Source organism: Passer montanus, unplaced genomic scaffold (assembly GCF_014805655.1).
Source record: "Passer montanus isolate IOZ18808 unplaced genomic scaffold, ASM1480565v1 scaffold44, whole genome shotgun sequence".
Taxonomy (NCBI): domain Eukaryota; kingdom Metazoa; phylum Chordata; class Aves; order Passeriformes; family Passeridae; genus Passer; species Passer montanus.
The window spans coordinates 4,318,144-4,330,549 of NW_024369262.1; the positions used below are offsets into that span (position 1 = coordinate 4,318,144).

General features: G+C 57.6%; 1 protein-coding gene across 1 annotated transcript in view; it reads left to right on the forward strand.

The window, feature by feature from the left end:
* Positions 1-4,090: 4,090 nt before the first annotated feature.
* DOC2B (double C2 domain beta) overlaps positions 4,091-12,406 on the forward strand; it is a 30,843-nt gene continuing 22,527 nt past the window's right edge. The window contains exon 1 of the mRNA XM_039720839.1: positions 4,091-4,665. Coding sequence (XP_039576773.1) covers positions 4,332-4,665 — 334 coding nt within the window. The 5' untranslated portion in view covers positions 4,091-4,331. The remainder of the gene's footprint in view (positions 4,666-12,406) is intronic.

Below are 12,406 nucleotides of genomic sequence, written 5' to 3' on the forward strand. Positions count from 1 at the left end.
CAGTGGGGGCCAGGGTGCACTGGGATATCAGCACTGCTGGGGAGCCGTAATCAGCACAGCCTGGAATAAGCTCCTTAGGATTATTTTGGCCAAGTTTCCCAGTTATCACCATTATGATTATTGCTTTACTTAGCAAATGCAGAGGCTGTTTGACCAGGTAAGGAGTGCAGTGCACTGGGTGGGCTCAGCCAAGGCTCCCCAGCAGAGGAGGGCAGGGATCTTTGAGGGGAGGCTGCCAGGAGCTGTGTGTCAGCCAGGAGCCAGAGCCCCGAGCCAGCCAAGGAGCCAGGCACACGTTGCTTTTCAATTAACCCCCTTCCCATGCACACAGCCATGCTGCAGCTAAGCTCATTGGAAGAAATAAAAAATATGTTTCATACCTCCCAGCCAGGGGAGATGAAGGCAGGGCCAGTCCTGAGTCAGCCCTGAGGGATGGAGGGGTCTCTTCCAGCAGTGTTGGCATCCCCTGGCAGTGTTGATACCCCCCAGTCCAGCCCCTGAAGCCAGATTGAGCTGGTGGTGTCTGCTGGCACCTTTTCCTGCCTACAGCTGTGGGGACTTTCAGGCTTAAAAATGGTTGGGAAAAGCAAAATTCCAGCTAGGGCCATGCAGGCTGGTGTCACCTCCCTGGGGACACTGACCAACCTCCCTGTGCCACCTCTGTGAGGTCAAGGATGAGATCCAGAGGTGGTGAGGGCTTTAATTTGGCACCATCTCTTTGTGCTCTCTCCAGCAGCACCAGCAGGGCAGGGGGCTCAGAGAGATTTTGAGCTGGCAAAGAAATAAATGAAGAAGCAGTGGGTGAATCCCTGGCAAGCAAGGGGGTGTGCCAGCCTGCTGCTGGGCTTTCCATTTGGAAATGAATTGATCAGACTGGGATCAGCCCCTGCTCTCCTGGATCTAAACCTGGAACAGCAGAACTTGATGCTGAGCATTTGTAAGGAAATGGTTGAAGTGTGTCCTGAGGACAGCCTGTGGTTTGGGGTGCGTGTTTAATCCGTGTGCTGCGGTTTTGGGGGCTGTAGGAACATTCCTCCTGTTTGCCCCTTTGCAGGGCAGCTCCAGAGGAAAGCTGGCACAGGGAGAGTGAGTGCCACAGGCTTTTTAAACCTGTGCTTGTGCCCCTGCTCAGGACAACATTTAAAGTAAAACCTTGGTGTTTCCAGAGCCTGGGCTGGAGCTGGAGTGACAGCTCCTGCATCCCACACCCCAAGCACAATGTCACTGAGCTCAGGATCTTGTTTTCTTGGGAGAAAACATGGATTTTGACAGGCACGATTGCTCTCATCCCATCCCTGCTTCGATGCTGGCTCTGTGGTGGCCACCTCCCCCTTCCCTGAAGGCTGTCCCCCTGTGCCCTGACAGAGTGGCTTTGCTTCCTGCCAGGCAGAGCTTGGGTTCAAATTGGCATTTTAACATTTCAGCTCTCTCTCTTCTTCCTGGGGGGCTGGTGGGGAAGTCAAACTCCCCCTCTGAGGGCAGCAGAGGCCACGTGCGTGGGCAGAGCAGCTCAGGGTGGCCCCAGCAGAGCCAGGGATCAAATCAAGTCACATTCCAGGGCATTAGACAGACGGTGGGAATTAAGAGCTTTACCTGGAAACTGGCTTTGTATCTGCAAGCCCTGCTTTTGTCTTCCAGCCCAACTTTCTATTTTTGTCCCTTTCGCCTTCGGTGTTGTCGTGTGTGACACATTTGGGGAGCCCTGGGTGCACATGGGGCTGTTTCCAGGAGGAAACAGGCAGGGTGGGAAGGCAGGAAAAGTGTGGTTTATCAAGACCAAGCTGCTTTGGGATTCGTCAAAGGCTTATAAAAGGCTCCAGCTGCTTTCTGTAGGCTTGGGATCGGGCAGGGACTGCAAAGTCCCACCTGGGCTGTTAGCAGTGGGTCTTGGTTTTGGTTTCTCTCAGTCTGTAGGGCTGGTGATGGGGTGTCCCTTAGGGGACACACTTGCCCTGCTTCAGTTCTGCCTTTTTTGTCCCCTTGTTGCTCTTCTGAATCCCTGGGTGAGCTGAGCATCTCCCACTTGGTGCTGCTGGGCCCTGATCCTGCCTGTGGATGCAGGAGGAAGAAGAGCTCAGAGGTTCACCTTAATTCCCAGAGCCTTGATTTTCTGTGCTGTAAAACAATCTTTGCCTATTTGGGCCTTGGAGGAAACATTTGAAACGATGACGCTTTTGTAATGGTAGTAACAGCATTAGGCTCTCACATGTAACTTGATTTTATTTATTTATTTATTTGCCCTTTCTTAGAGGAAATTGCTGCTATTTTCTGGGCACCAGGCCCAATTTCTGCTTCGTTCTGTCTGAGCCCACACCACACCCTGCATGCTGCACCCAAAGATGGAGCCTGAGTGGAGGAGCACACCCAAATCCAGAGGTACCCCCTTGTGCTTGCCGTGATGTTTCCACCCAGCATCAGCCCACCTGCGAGATTTTCAGCCTCCTCGTGCAGAGCAGGTGGAATTTCCCTCTGAATTCATGTCCTGGGAGCCCTTGGATGTGGGAAGGGGGTTAAATTCTCTGAGACTGGGTCTGCTGATAGACCTGCAACAGGCAGGAGCCACCTCGGAGGGAAAACACAGCAGGGACACAAAGGAGCAGCGAGCTGCCTCCTGCTCTCCCAGGTCATTAGATCATCCTCAGGAGTGCTTCATGTCTGGGTACAGAGCAGTGACAAGTTTGGATGCTTCAGGAGAGAAACATTCACTTCCCTGTGAGGAGTAAATTAGGTTCGTTTGCCTGGTGTCAGCGTGTTATGACTCAAAGACGTGCATTAACATTTACCAAAATCTGAATGAAAGCTGAACTCTGCTGTAGACTGAAAGGTTGGGTGTCATTTTGTTGGGATTTGGGGGAAATCCTCTGAAGAGCAGAGCTTTGTTTTTAATAATCACCTGCCTGCCAGGCTGCAGGAGACTGCAGCTCTGCGTGCATGGCTAAGGGATGTGTCAAGTTACCTGGTGGGCCTGCCTGTGGGCAGCTGGACATGGGTGGGTGACCAGAGCATGCCAAGTGTCCCAGGATCACACCAGACCCCCCCAGAGCTGAGCCAGCAGAGAGGCTGCTCCTCTGAAATACTTCAGACACATTTTCCTGGACAGGGTGAGTTACTTGGGCAGGATTTTGCATCTTTTTCTCGCAGTGTTTCTCTTCTGGCACTCCTTGCTGAAAAGTCCAGTCCCAGCAGCTTGTGAAGCCACAGATTTATTGATTTGAACACAGGGGGGATGAGTAAAACCAGCAGTTTGAGACCAACTCCCTGAGCAAAGCACTGCTCAGCATTTTCCAGGGAGCCTGTGGCAGGAGCCTGTCCTGCCCTGGCTGCTGCTGGGGCCCTGGCCATGCCCAGGGAGGGCAGGAGGGGTGCTGAGCATGGCCACAGTGGTGCTGAGCCCTGGCCCAGCCCATCCCTGGCCCCTCTGTGATGCTGCACCAGCTCCCTGGCACAGCCACACGCCGGCTGGCAGGGGCTGTGCCACCCTGGCCACGAGCAGGGCACATGCGTTGCTTCAATCCCAGATGTGTTCCCTGCTCCAGAAGCTCATCCAGCTCTGGAAGGGACATTGCTGTGGGCTGGGGCAGCAGGGATCCGAGCTGGGGCTGTCCCTGCCCCTGTGAGCTGCAGGGAGTGGGCAGCAGTGCCACCCGTGCCCCCGGCTTGGGATGTGGCACAGCATCTCCCTGGCACAGCCTGCAGGGCTGTCGGGGTCCCTGGGGGCTGTCGGGGTCCCTGGGGGCTGTCACTGTCCCTGGGGGCTGTCCTGGCCCCTCTCCACATCACCCCGGGATGCGACACATCATTTCCCTGGCTCCTGACCCTGCCCGGTGACCTGAGCCCCCCCGGAGGGCTCTGGCAGGGACCAGCCCTGCTTTTACCAGGGAGGCGAATCAAAGCCCACCTCCCTTCACCCCATCACCCCAGCTGCTGCCGGGGCCGGGCAGGGGCAGGGCCGGCTGCCCGCGCTGCTGGCCGTGCGGCCGGGGCGGCAGGCCGGCCACAGCCCTCATTCCTCCGCTGCTGGGAACCGCTTTGTTGCTAGCTGGTGACATCACCCGAGAGCCCACCCCCTGCCTCTTATCCGTCTCTCTGTCTCGCTCATTTATTCCCAGGCAGCGCTGGCAGGATCAGGGGCTGTGCGAGCGCCAGGGCTGGCAGCAGCAGCATGCGTGCGGCGAGCGAGGCTCAGGGCGCCACAACCACCTAAGGGGCCCGGAGCCTCCTCATCCTCCTCCTCCTCCTCCTCCTCAGCTGCCCCCGCAGCCCCCGGCAGAAACTTCCCTCTCCCGCACTTCGGGCTTCTCCGGGGGGGCTTGGCAGCGACAGCCGCATGCATGACACTCCGAAAAGGAGAGAAAATGACCATAAGTATCCAGGAGCACATGGCCATTGACGTCTGCCCCGGCCCCATCAAGCCCATCAAGCAGATCTCGGATTATTTCCCCCGCTTCCCCCGCGGGCTGCCCGCCGCCGTCGGCCGCAGCAGCAGCGCGCTGCGCCCCGCGCTCAGCCAGCCCTCGGTCAGCCCCGCCGGGCCTCCCCGCGAGGATGAGGAGGATGTGGACCAGCTCTTCGGAGCGCACGGAACGACGCCCGCCGAGCAGCCGCCCAAGAGCCAAGCGCCCGACGAGGCGGTGGACCCCGAGGGCTACGAGTCCGACGATTGCAGTGAGTTGCTAAGTTTCCAGGGGAGTTCGCTCGGTGCTGAGGGCGTGGGGTGGGTGCCAGGGCTGGCTGCCCACCCCGGGGAGCCCTCCCAGCCGCCGCTGGGGTCGCGCTGCAGCAGGGAGATGCTGCCGGGTGCAGCCGTGGGGGCTCTCCCGGCGTGGAGGGGCCCTGGCCGTGCCCGTGCCGCAGCCAGGCTGGCTGCTCAGCCCGAAGTAGGGAAGTCTCCCAAGAGCCACCAGTTGCTGGCGTGGTTGGTGCACTTCTCTGCCTCGTCCCCGCTCGGCTCCGTGCCTCCAGCCCTCCGGCCGGGCTCAGAGCCTTTCAAGCGGGCTCGGTGGTGCAGGCTGCTCCAGCCACCGTGCCGATGAGCTGCCGATAGCTCCGGCATCTCCCGGCTCCACCGCGGGGAGATTTGTCGGGAATGGCATCGCCCCGGCGGGCTCTGCCCTCTCCCTGGACAAACTCCGGCGTGTCATCCCTCCCTTCCTCACGGAGCCCTGCAGGAGAGCGGGGGGCCTTTGGAGCAGAAGGCTTTGGCCGTGCTGGATGCAGGTGTTTGCAGCAAGGGTTAACCCCTCCGCACCCAAAACGTCCTTCCCAGCTGCAAGGCAGCGGCTGCCGGGCTCCGCCGGCCAGGGCCGGGGATAACCCGGATTCCCTCGGAGTCACAGGAGCCCCAAGGGCTCCGTTCAGCCCGGCCTCGGGGCCAGATCCTGAGCGCAAAGTTTGGAGCCGGGAGATGCCGGGGGAAGGGAGCGGGTGCTGCTGAGCGCTGCTGCGTGCTCGTCCTGGGGGAAGGGGAGGCTGAGCCGCCCAGGGCCCAGCGTGGCTTTGCCTCGGCGGAATGTCACAGCCCTGCCTCGGCATCGCTGCTGCCATTTATTCCATTCACACCCCGGAGTGTGAGCCCCAGGAGGGCTCCCCGAAGGGATGCGCTGCTGCAGGGTGGACGGCTGTCCCCGTGTCCCCCTCTGGGCACAGCCCTGCGAGAGGTGCCAGCCCCGAAGTGGCACGCTCTCTGTCCCCATGCTGGTGTCGAGGTCACGCTCTCCGCGGAGAGGCGACAGCTCTGGCACTGCCAGGGAGAACATCTCTGCTAAGCCGCGTTTGTCCCAGCCGGGCACTTAACGGGGACTCTAGCCGGCTTTGGGTCATTAGCTGCTCTAATTATCCCATCGCCCTCGCTCATCGTGGCAGTAGAAACGGGAGAAACCGGGCTGCAGGGCCAGGGGGGAGTGTGGCCCGAAGCACTGGGGGCCCAGAGTGCAGCGTTTTCTCTGGGTGACTGGCATGGAAATTGCCCAGGGCTCTGCATTTTGCATTTTACCACTTGGCAGCACTGGATCCTGGGTGCTGGGTGCTAGATGCTGGGTGCTGGATCATGGATCTGGGTGCTGGATGCTGGGTGCTGGATTCTGGATGGTGGATGCTGGGTGCTGGATCATGGATCTGGGTGCTGGGTGCTGGATTCTGGATGCTGGATGGTGGATTCTGGGTGCTGGATTCTGGGTGCTGGATGCTGGGTGCTGGATGCTGGGTGCTGGATTCTGGGTGCTGGATGCTGGGTGCTGGATCCTGGATCTGGATGCTGGGTGCTGGATGCTGGGTGCTGGATCTTGGATCCCGGGTGCTGGAAGCAGCCTGGCTCCGTGCCGGGGCTGGCGGGTGTTTCTCTCACCCAGGCTGGTGTTAGGAAGTGTTTCCTGCAGCGTAACAGGTGTCAGGCAAAACTGCCGAGGCTGTTTTGCCAGAGGTGTGGTGGGATTCTGGCTGGCAGAGGCACAGCAGGGAGGTGGCAGTGCTGGTGTCACATCTCCGGGGACAGCACGGGGTGGCCCAGACACCCTGAGGACACTGGCTGGCATGAACGTGCACGATGGGACTGTCACTCCCCCATGCTCAGCAGCCAAGTTGTAAATCCAGGCAAGAGCTGCCTGTACCCATTCCCCAGGCTGGGAGCAGGGAGGGGATCCTGCAGCCTGACTGGAGCCATCAGCCACGCTGGGGAGTGTCGTGGAGCTCCCCCACATCTCTGGAGGGTGATTCAGGGCTGCTGCATTAGTCACCTGCACTAAATTTCCCCTGGAGAGCCTGTCTGTGCCTGCACGTCAGGACAGAGCTGGGGTGTCGGTGCTGTCAGACCCTCGGGGGGCACACGGGGTGCAGGGGGCTCAGGGGGTCTCTGGGGATGGTGGTGTCAGAGCTGGGTGCAGCACCCACAAATTGAGGTTTTGCCAGGCAGATCTCGCCTCACTCCTCAGAGATGCTCCCAGCCAGCCCCAGAGAGGTGCAGGGAGAGGGATTTTGCCATGTCAGGATCCATGGGGAGGAAGAGGAGGAGGAGGATGGAACGGCTCCCTCCTGTTTGTCCCACCTGCCTGTGGGTTTCCCTCCTCCGGTGCCAGGGCGATGCTGCTGGGTGGGAGGAGGAGGAGGAGAGCTGCCCCTGCCTGGAGAAATGCAGCAATTGTCTGGCTTTCCCCAAGCTCCTTCCTGCCTGGAGTTACTGCTCCAGCCTGGGCGTTCTGGGGTTTTCCCAGCAGGACCTGAGCTGCCATCCCAGCCCACCTGGAATTCCAGAGCCCCAGCAGGGCTGTGGGGAGAGGGCAGGGCAGGTCCTGCCTGGCCCTGCTGCAGCTCACGTGGCTGCACCCTGTTCCTTAATCCTTTGCTGAGTTGTGCTCCAGACCCCACCAGCAAACCCTGTGGTGTCTGTGGAGCCCGGGGGAGCTGCAGTGCCTGCTGCCATCCAGGCAGGGTGGCCTGACCAGGTGTGGCACCTGCAGGGAGCAGGGATGTGGCAGGGGGGATGTGAGTGCATGCATGGAATTGGTGCTGTGGAAAACTGAGAAGCCCCAGGCTGAGGGAAGCAGGTGGAATCCTCGCAGAGATGGGCAGGGACCTGGCCGAGGGGGGAGGACAGGTGGGGACAGCCATGGGAGGCTCAGGTTTGTGGGTCTGGATGCCTCTGCAGCAGCCTGTTGAATGCAGCGAGTGGCAGGGAGCAGGCAGGGAACCAAAACAGCAAAAAATGAGTGGAGACATCTGGGCTGGCTCTGAGATCACTGGGAATATCATGGAGCCAGCTCTTCCCATCAGAGCTGCCAGCAGTGAGGGTTTGCAGGGTGGTGGTGGGCACCCACTGCCATCCCAGGGCCCTTGGGAGAGCCTGGCAAGGGACTCACCAGTGCCCTGGCAAAGCAGGACCCTTCCTGCAGCGGGTTTGTCCCCAGCAGAGCTGCTGAGGAGGTGGAAGGAATGAGGCAGGAGAAGAGGGAAATGTGTATTTGCTGCAGAAGGATGGTTTGGTGCTGTTGGACCAGCATCTGCTGTGAGCTGAGAGGACCAGGCAGGAGGCTGGGAGGGGGAGTTGGCTCCTGCTGCCTCCAGACACCTGGCTGTCACCTCATTTTTGGCTCCCCTGGCTGGTACCCTGTGACAGCAGCAGCTCCCTGGGGTCCCCAGCCACCAGGGATGCTTCCCACCCAGCACAGTGCCGGGGAAACTTGGTGTGCAAGGAAAAGAAGCAAATGCCAGCTAGATGGCAATGTGCCACCTGCGAGGAGCTGGCTCTCGCCTCCCATCTCCACCGATTTCACCCAAATGCTGCTGCCCCTCCACTGCCTGCACCTTCCCCTCCCCAGCACCAGCAGGAATGTGTACCTGAGGGATTTTTAAAGAAATCCCTGCAAGAGCAGAGGTAGAGACAGGCCCTGAGAGGGAGCACTGCCAGGGCTTCTCGAAGGGGATAGCCCTGGAGGGAGCAGCCATCCTTCTTTCAGGCAATCAAGTTTCTAGCCCTTGGAGAAATGCCCTGAGCTGTTTGGCTTTGGAGAGAGGCTCTGGTCACACTGGAATTCCTTCTCTCCTCCAAATGTGTTTGGCTCTGGGTTTTCAGGTGAGGAGAGAGCCTGGGAGCCACGGGCTGCAGCGGGAGCCGGTATCCCTGGAAATGCTGCCCCATCCTGCTCCTGCCAGCGCTCTGGGCCTGCTCCTGTGTCCACAAACCCACCCAATTCCACCTCTTGCCCGGTTTTATTGATGGAAGAGCAGCCTCCTGAGCTCTGGAGCTGCAGCAGCATGAAAACCCCTTCTCCAAAGTGCAGCTGAGAGGCCAGTCCTGGCGCGCGGCGGCTCGTGACGCCTGCAGCGCCACACAAGTTATTTAGGAAGACTCTTATTTTGAGCAAAGAAGATAATTAGGCAGGCAAAGCCATCATGGAGATATTAATTACTGGCTGCTTGAAGATGTAAAGAAGGAGGAAGGTCTGAAGGGGTGCAGGGTTTGGAAGTCACCTGGCAGTGCTTCTGGCCAGACAGGGGGAGGCAGAGGAGACGGCGAGGAACGAGCAGGGTATTTACTTCTGGAACACAGCTCCTTAGCATATGCTGCCACTGCTATTTATAAGCTTTGAATCGTCTTTTCAATCCAGATAAGGCCAAAAGAAGTATTTTTCTCGCTCAGGAAACTAAACAAACCACCACAGCTTTCAGCAGAGCACAAGCAGAGCACAGCCCCAGCTGCCTGTGCTGGAGAAATGTGAGCAGGCACTGGGCAGTGTCACACCCAGGTGTCCCACGGGGTGACCCTGGATCAGCTCCTCCCTGCTTTCCTGTGGGATAGATGGATATTTGGGATGTGCTGCTGTGGGGGAGCTCTCACACCTTCCTGCTGAGCATCCCAGCAAAGGTGCAGGCTGCACATCCTGGTCCTGCGAGGAGCCTTCCTCTTCCCAGGGATTGCCCACGGGCAGGGACACCCCAGAGTGCTGGAGGAGAACATGGAGCACCAGGAGAGGAAAGCACAGGAGGGTGAGCAGCGTCTGTCTGGGCATCCCTCCTCCAGCACCCAGGGAAGCAGCATATGGGCCGTGGCCTCTGGCACCTCTGCTAATGAAGGAGCCAGCAGCTGCTGGATAACGAGGTTCCCTCCTCCCACTGCCTGCCCAGCCCTTCACCTTCCCCAGCTCCAGGAGAGACAGAGCTGACACCCTTTGTTCCACCATGCTGGAGCCCAAGGGGTTTCCTGATCTCTCCTCTTTGTATTTAACACTGAAGGCAATTTTGGGGGGTTGTTAATTGCAATATTGTACTTCATTAAAGGAGGAGAGCAGGAGAGATTTGAAGGCCATCTCTAAACTGAAATTGCTGAAAGTCTAATTGCTGCTGACATCAGGGACCATTTAGTGCTGTAAAACATAATTGCATCTCTGAACTGTTCTGAGCAGATAAGTGTTCCTCTGAACACTCCTCCTGGAGAAGACAGAAGAGCTGATGAGCATCCATCAACCAACCCCATGAAGAAGCAGCTCCCTGCTCCAGAGCTTACCAGGGGCTGGCGCCGTGTCTCCAAAATGAAGAAATATTAATTGCTGCAAATTCTAAGTGAAAAATCCACGGCCAGGCAGGGAAGATTGCAAGAGAGAAAAGTTGTGTTTGTTCCTTGCTCCTGGATCTGCTGGGGAGGGAAGATCTCCTGCCTCTGTGCTGGATCTCATCCCTGCTGAGGTTTTTTGTAGGATTGGGAATGCCCTGCCCTGCTGGCAACAGATCAGAGTCCTGTGGTGTGCCACTGGATGTGTTCAGGACGCCAGGGAGGCAGGAGCACGCACACAGCCACCCACCAAAATGTTCTTCTAGCAGCTTGGCTTGGAACTGGCAGGAGATAATTTCTGTTCCTCCTGAGGAGTCATTTACCAACATTTTATATGGGGCTGTAAGTGCACAGAATTACCTGCTGCCTTTCAGGACCTTTAAAATTATCTCCATTGCAAGGGAAAATTAAAGCAATGGAAGAATAGGGACCTATCTTTTATAGTGCATTAAAAAATACCCAGTCTGAAGGTTACTGAACCTGTGCTTTCTGTAAGGGAGAGCTAATCCAGACAATCCCCAGCAGTCTTTTTACTGCTCCACTCTGATCTCCCTGGCACAAAATCCGTGAGCAGATTATCTTGGGAGCAGCAATGCTGATAAGCAGAGGGACTTAAGGCTTTTTGGACTTCTTTTTAATTAGTTCTATAGTGGGGTTTTTGTCTGCACACCTCAACTTCTCCTGCTGTAGAGCTTTGCTGGGCTTTCTAATGGCAGTCACACCTGCCTTGGGAAAGTAAGGAGTGTGCTCCAGCATCACTTCCAGGCTTTGCTGAAGCTTTTTCTGGGAGTGTCAGTGGCTCTTCCACGTCCTGGGATGTGAAACTCTTTTCCTTGGAGCATCCCAGGCTATGGAGAGGGCAGCTCTGCCACCCAGCACAGCCCTGCAAGGACAGGGGCTGGGGAAGGCAGCAGAGCACAGATTCATCACCACATTTTTGCCTCTCATCCCACAGGTATAAATAGAAGCTCCTTCAGGCTGGCCTCACCCTGGGCTCAGCCAGGAAATGTCAGCAATAAACAATAAATTCCTGCCCACTGCCCGAGCCCTCGGACACATCTGCTGCTCCTGCTGCCCTCCCATCACCCCCTGGCCCACTGAATTAATCAAAACGCCCAAAGGTCAGTGGGGGAAGAGGCCACCTTCCCGTGCAAGTCGGGTTTATTTTTCCTTTTAGAGCCTGTGGTAAAAGGCAGGCCCTGGCCAGCACCTTCCCATCAATCTCTCCCAGCTCATGGGGAGGAAAGAGGGTCAGAACCTGCTAATGAGTTCAGTTTTCCTAATGGTTATTTTATCATTGGAGCAGAATAATTGTAATAATAATGATACATCCTGCCTGCTGTCTGGAGAGCGCCAAGCTGCCTTTGTAAAGCCTGACAAAGGCATTTATTTATATTTTTTATTTGCAGCCTCTGTGATTAGAGGGCAGTGTTCAGAATAGCCCAGTCGAGTTAAATAATCCTGGTAACAGCGCTTTGAGTCTAATTGCTGCCCTTTTCTTTTTTAGGTACTTGCTCCCCTAATTAAGATCACAATCGAGCTGCATCTCGAGTGGGAGGGGGAAAGCAATTAAAGAAGGGGGATTAGGTTGCTCTGCAGAGGTTTTGGGCCAGCTGGGGATGCAGGATTCCCCCAGCCAGGGCTGGGCTTTGCAGGAGTGGGAGCAGTGGGACAGTGCTGGGCTGGTGCTGGTGGCTTGTGCTCACCTCTGCAGGAGCACAGGGCTGGGATGGGGCTCCTGGGCCTTCTCAGGGAGCTGCTGTGGGGTGCAGGGGTGGCTCCTGGCCCTGGTGTAGCTGGAGGTCTCCTGCCACCTCCTCAGCCCTGTGCTGGAGCTGCATCCTTGGCTGTGCTGGATCCATCCCTGGCTGTGCATCCCCAGCATGTACCAGAGGCTGTGGGACTGTCACCGTGTCCTGAACGTGTCCCACGAGCCCTGGGCATCTGCTGGCTCCTGGCTCTGGTGGCAGTGCTCGCCTCCAGCTCCACAGCAGCACCTTGGCTGCCAAACCCTTTTGTTGGCAAACTTTTCCTCCTCCCGTTTATCAAACAGCCACATTTTTAAGCAATTAGCACTCATTGTGCTGATGTTTCCACATCCCTCTGCCCAAGGCCAGACCTTTCCTTGGGAATTCAGACTCACCATCCACAAAAAACCCTTTCTGCTTTGAGGAAAACCCCTCCAGGACTGGAGCAGAGCCAGGGCTGGAGCCCTGCACCCCTGGCTGTGCCCTCCCACCCCTGGCAAGTCCTGGAGGAATGGGAGCTGGATGTTTGCTGATGGACTGCCAGAGCTGGGAGCAGTACCTGAGTCCCCACCTGCAGAACAAGCTCCTGCTGCTGTCTGAAGGTGATCTTAGGTTTTTC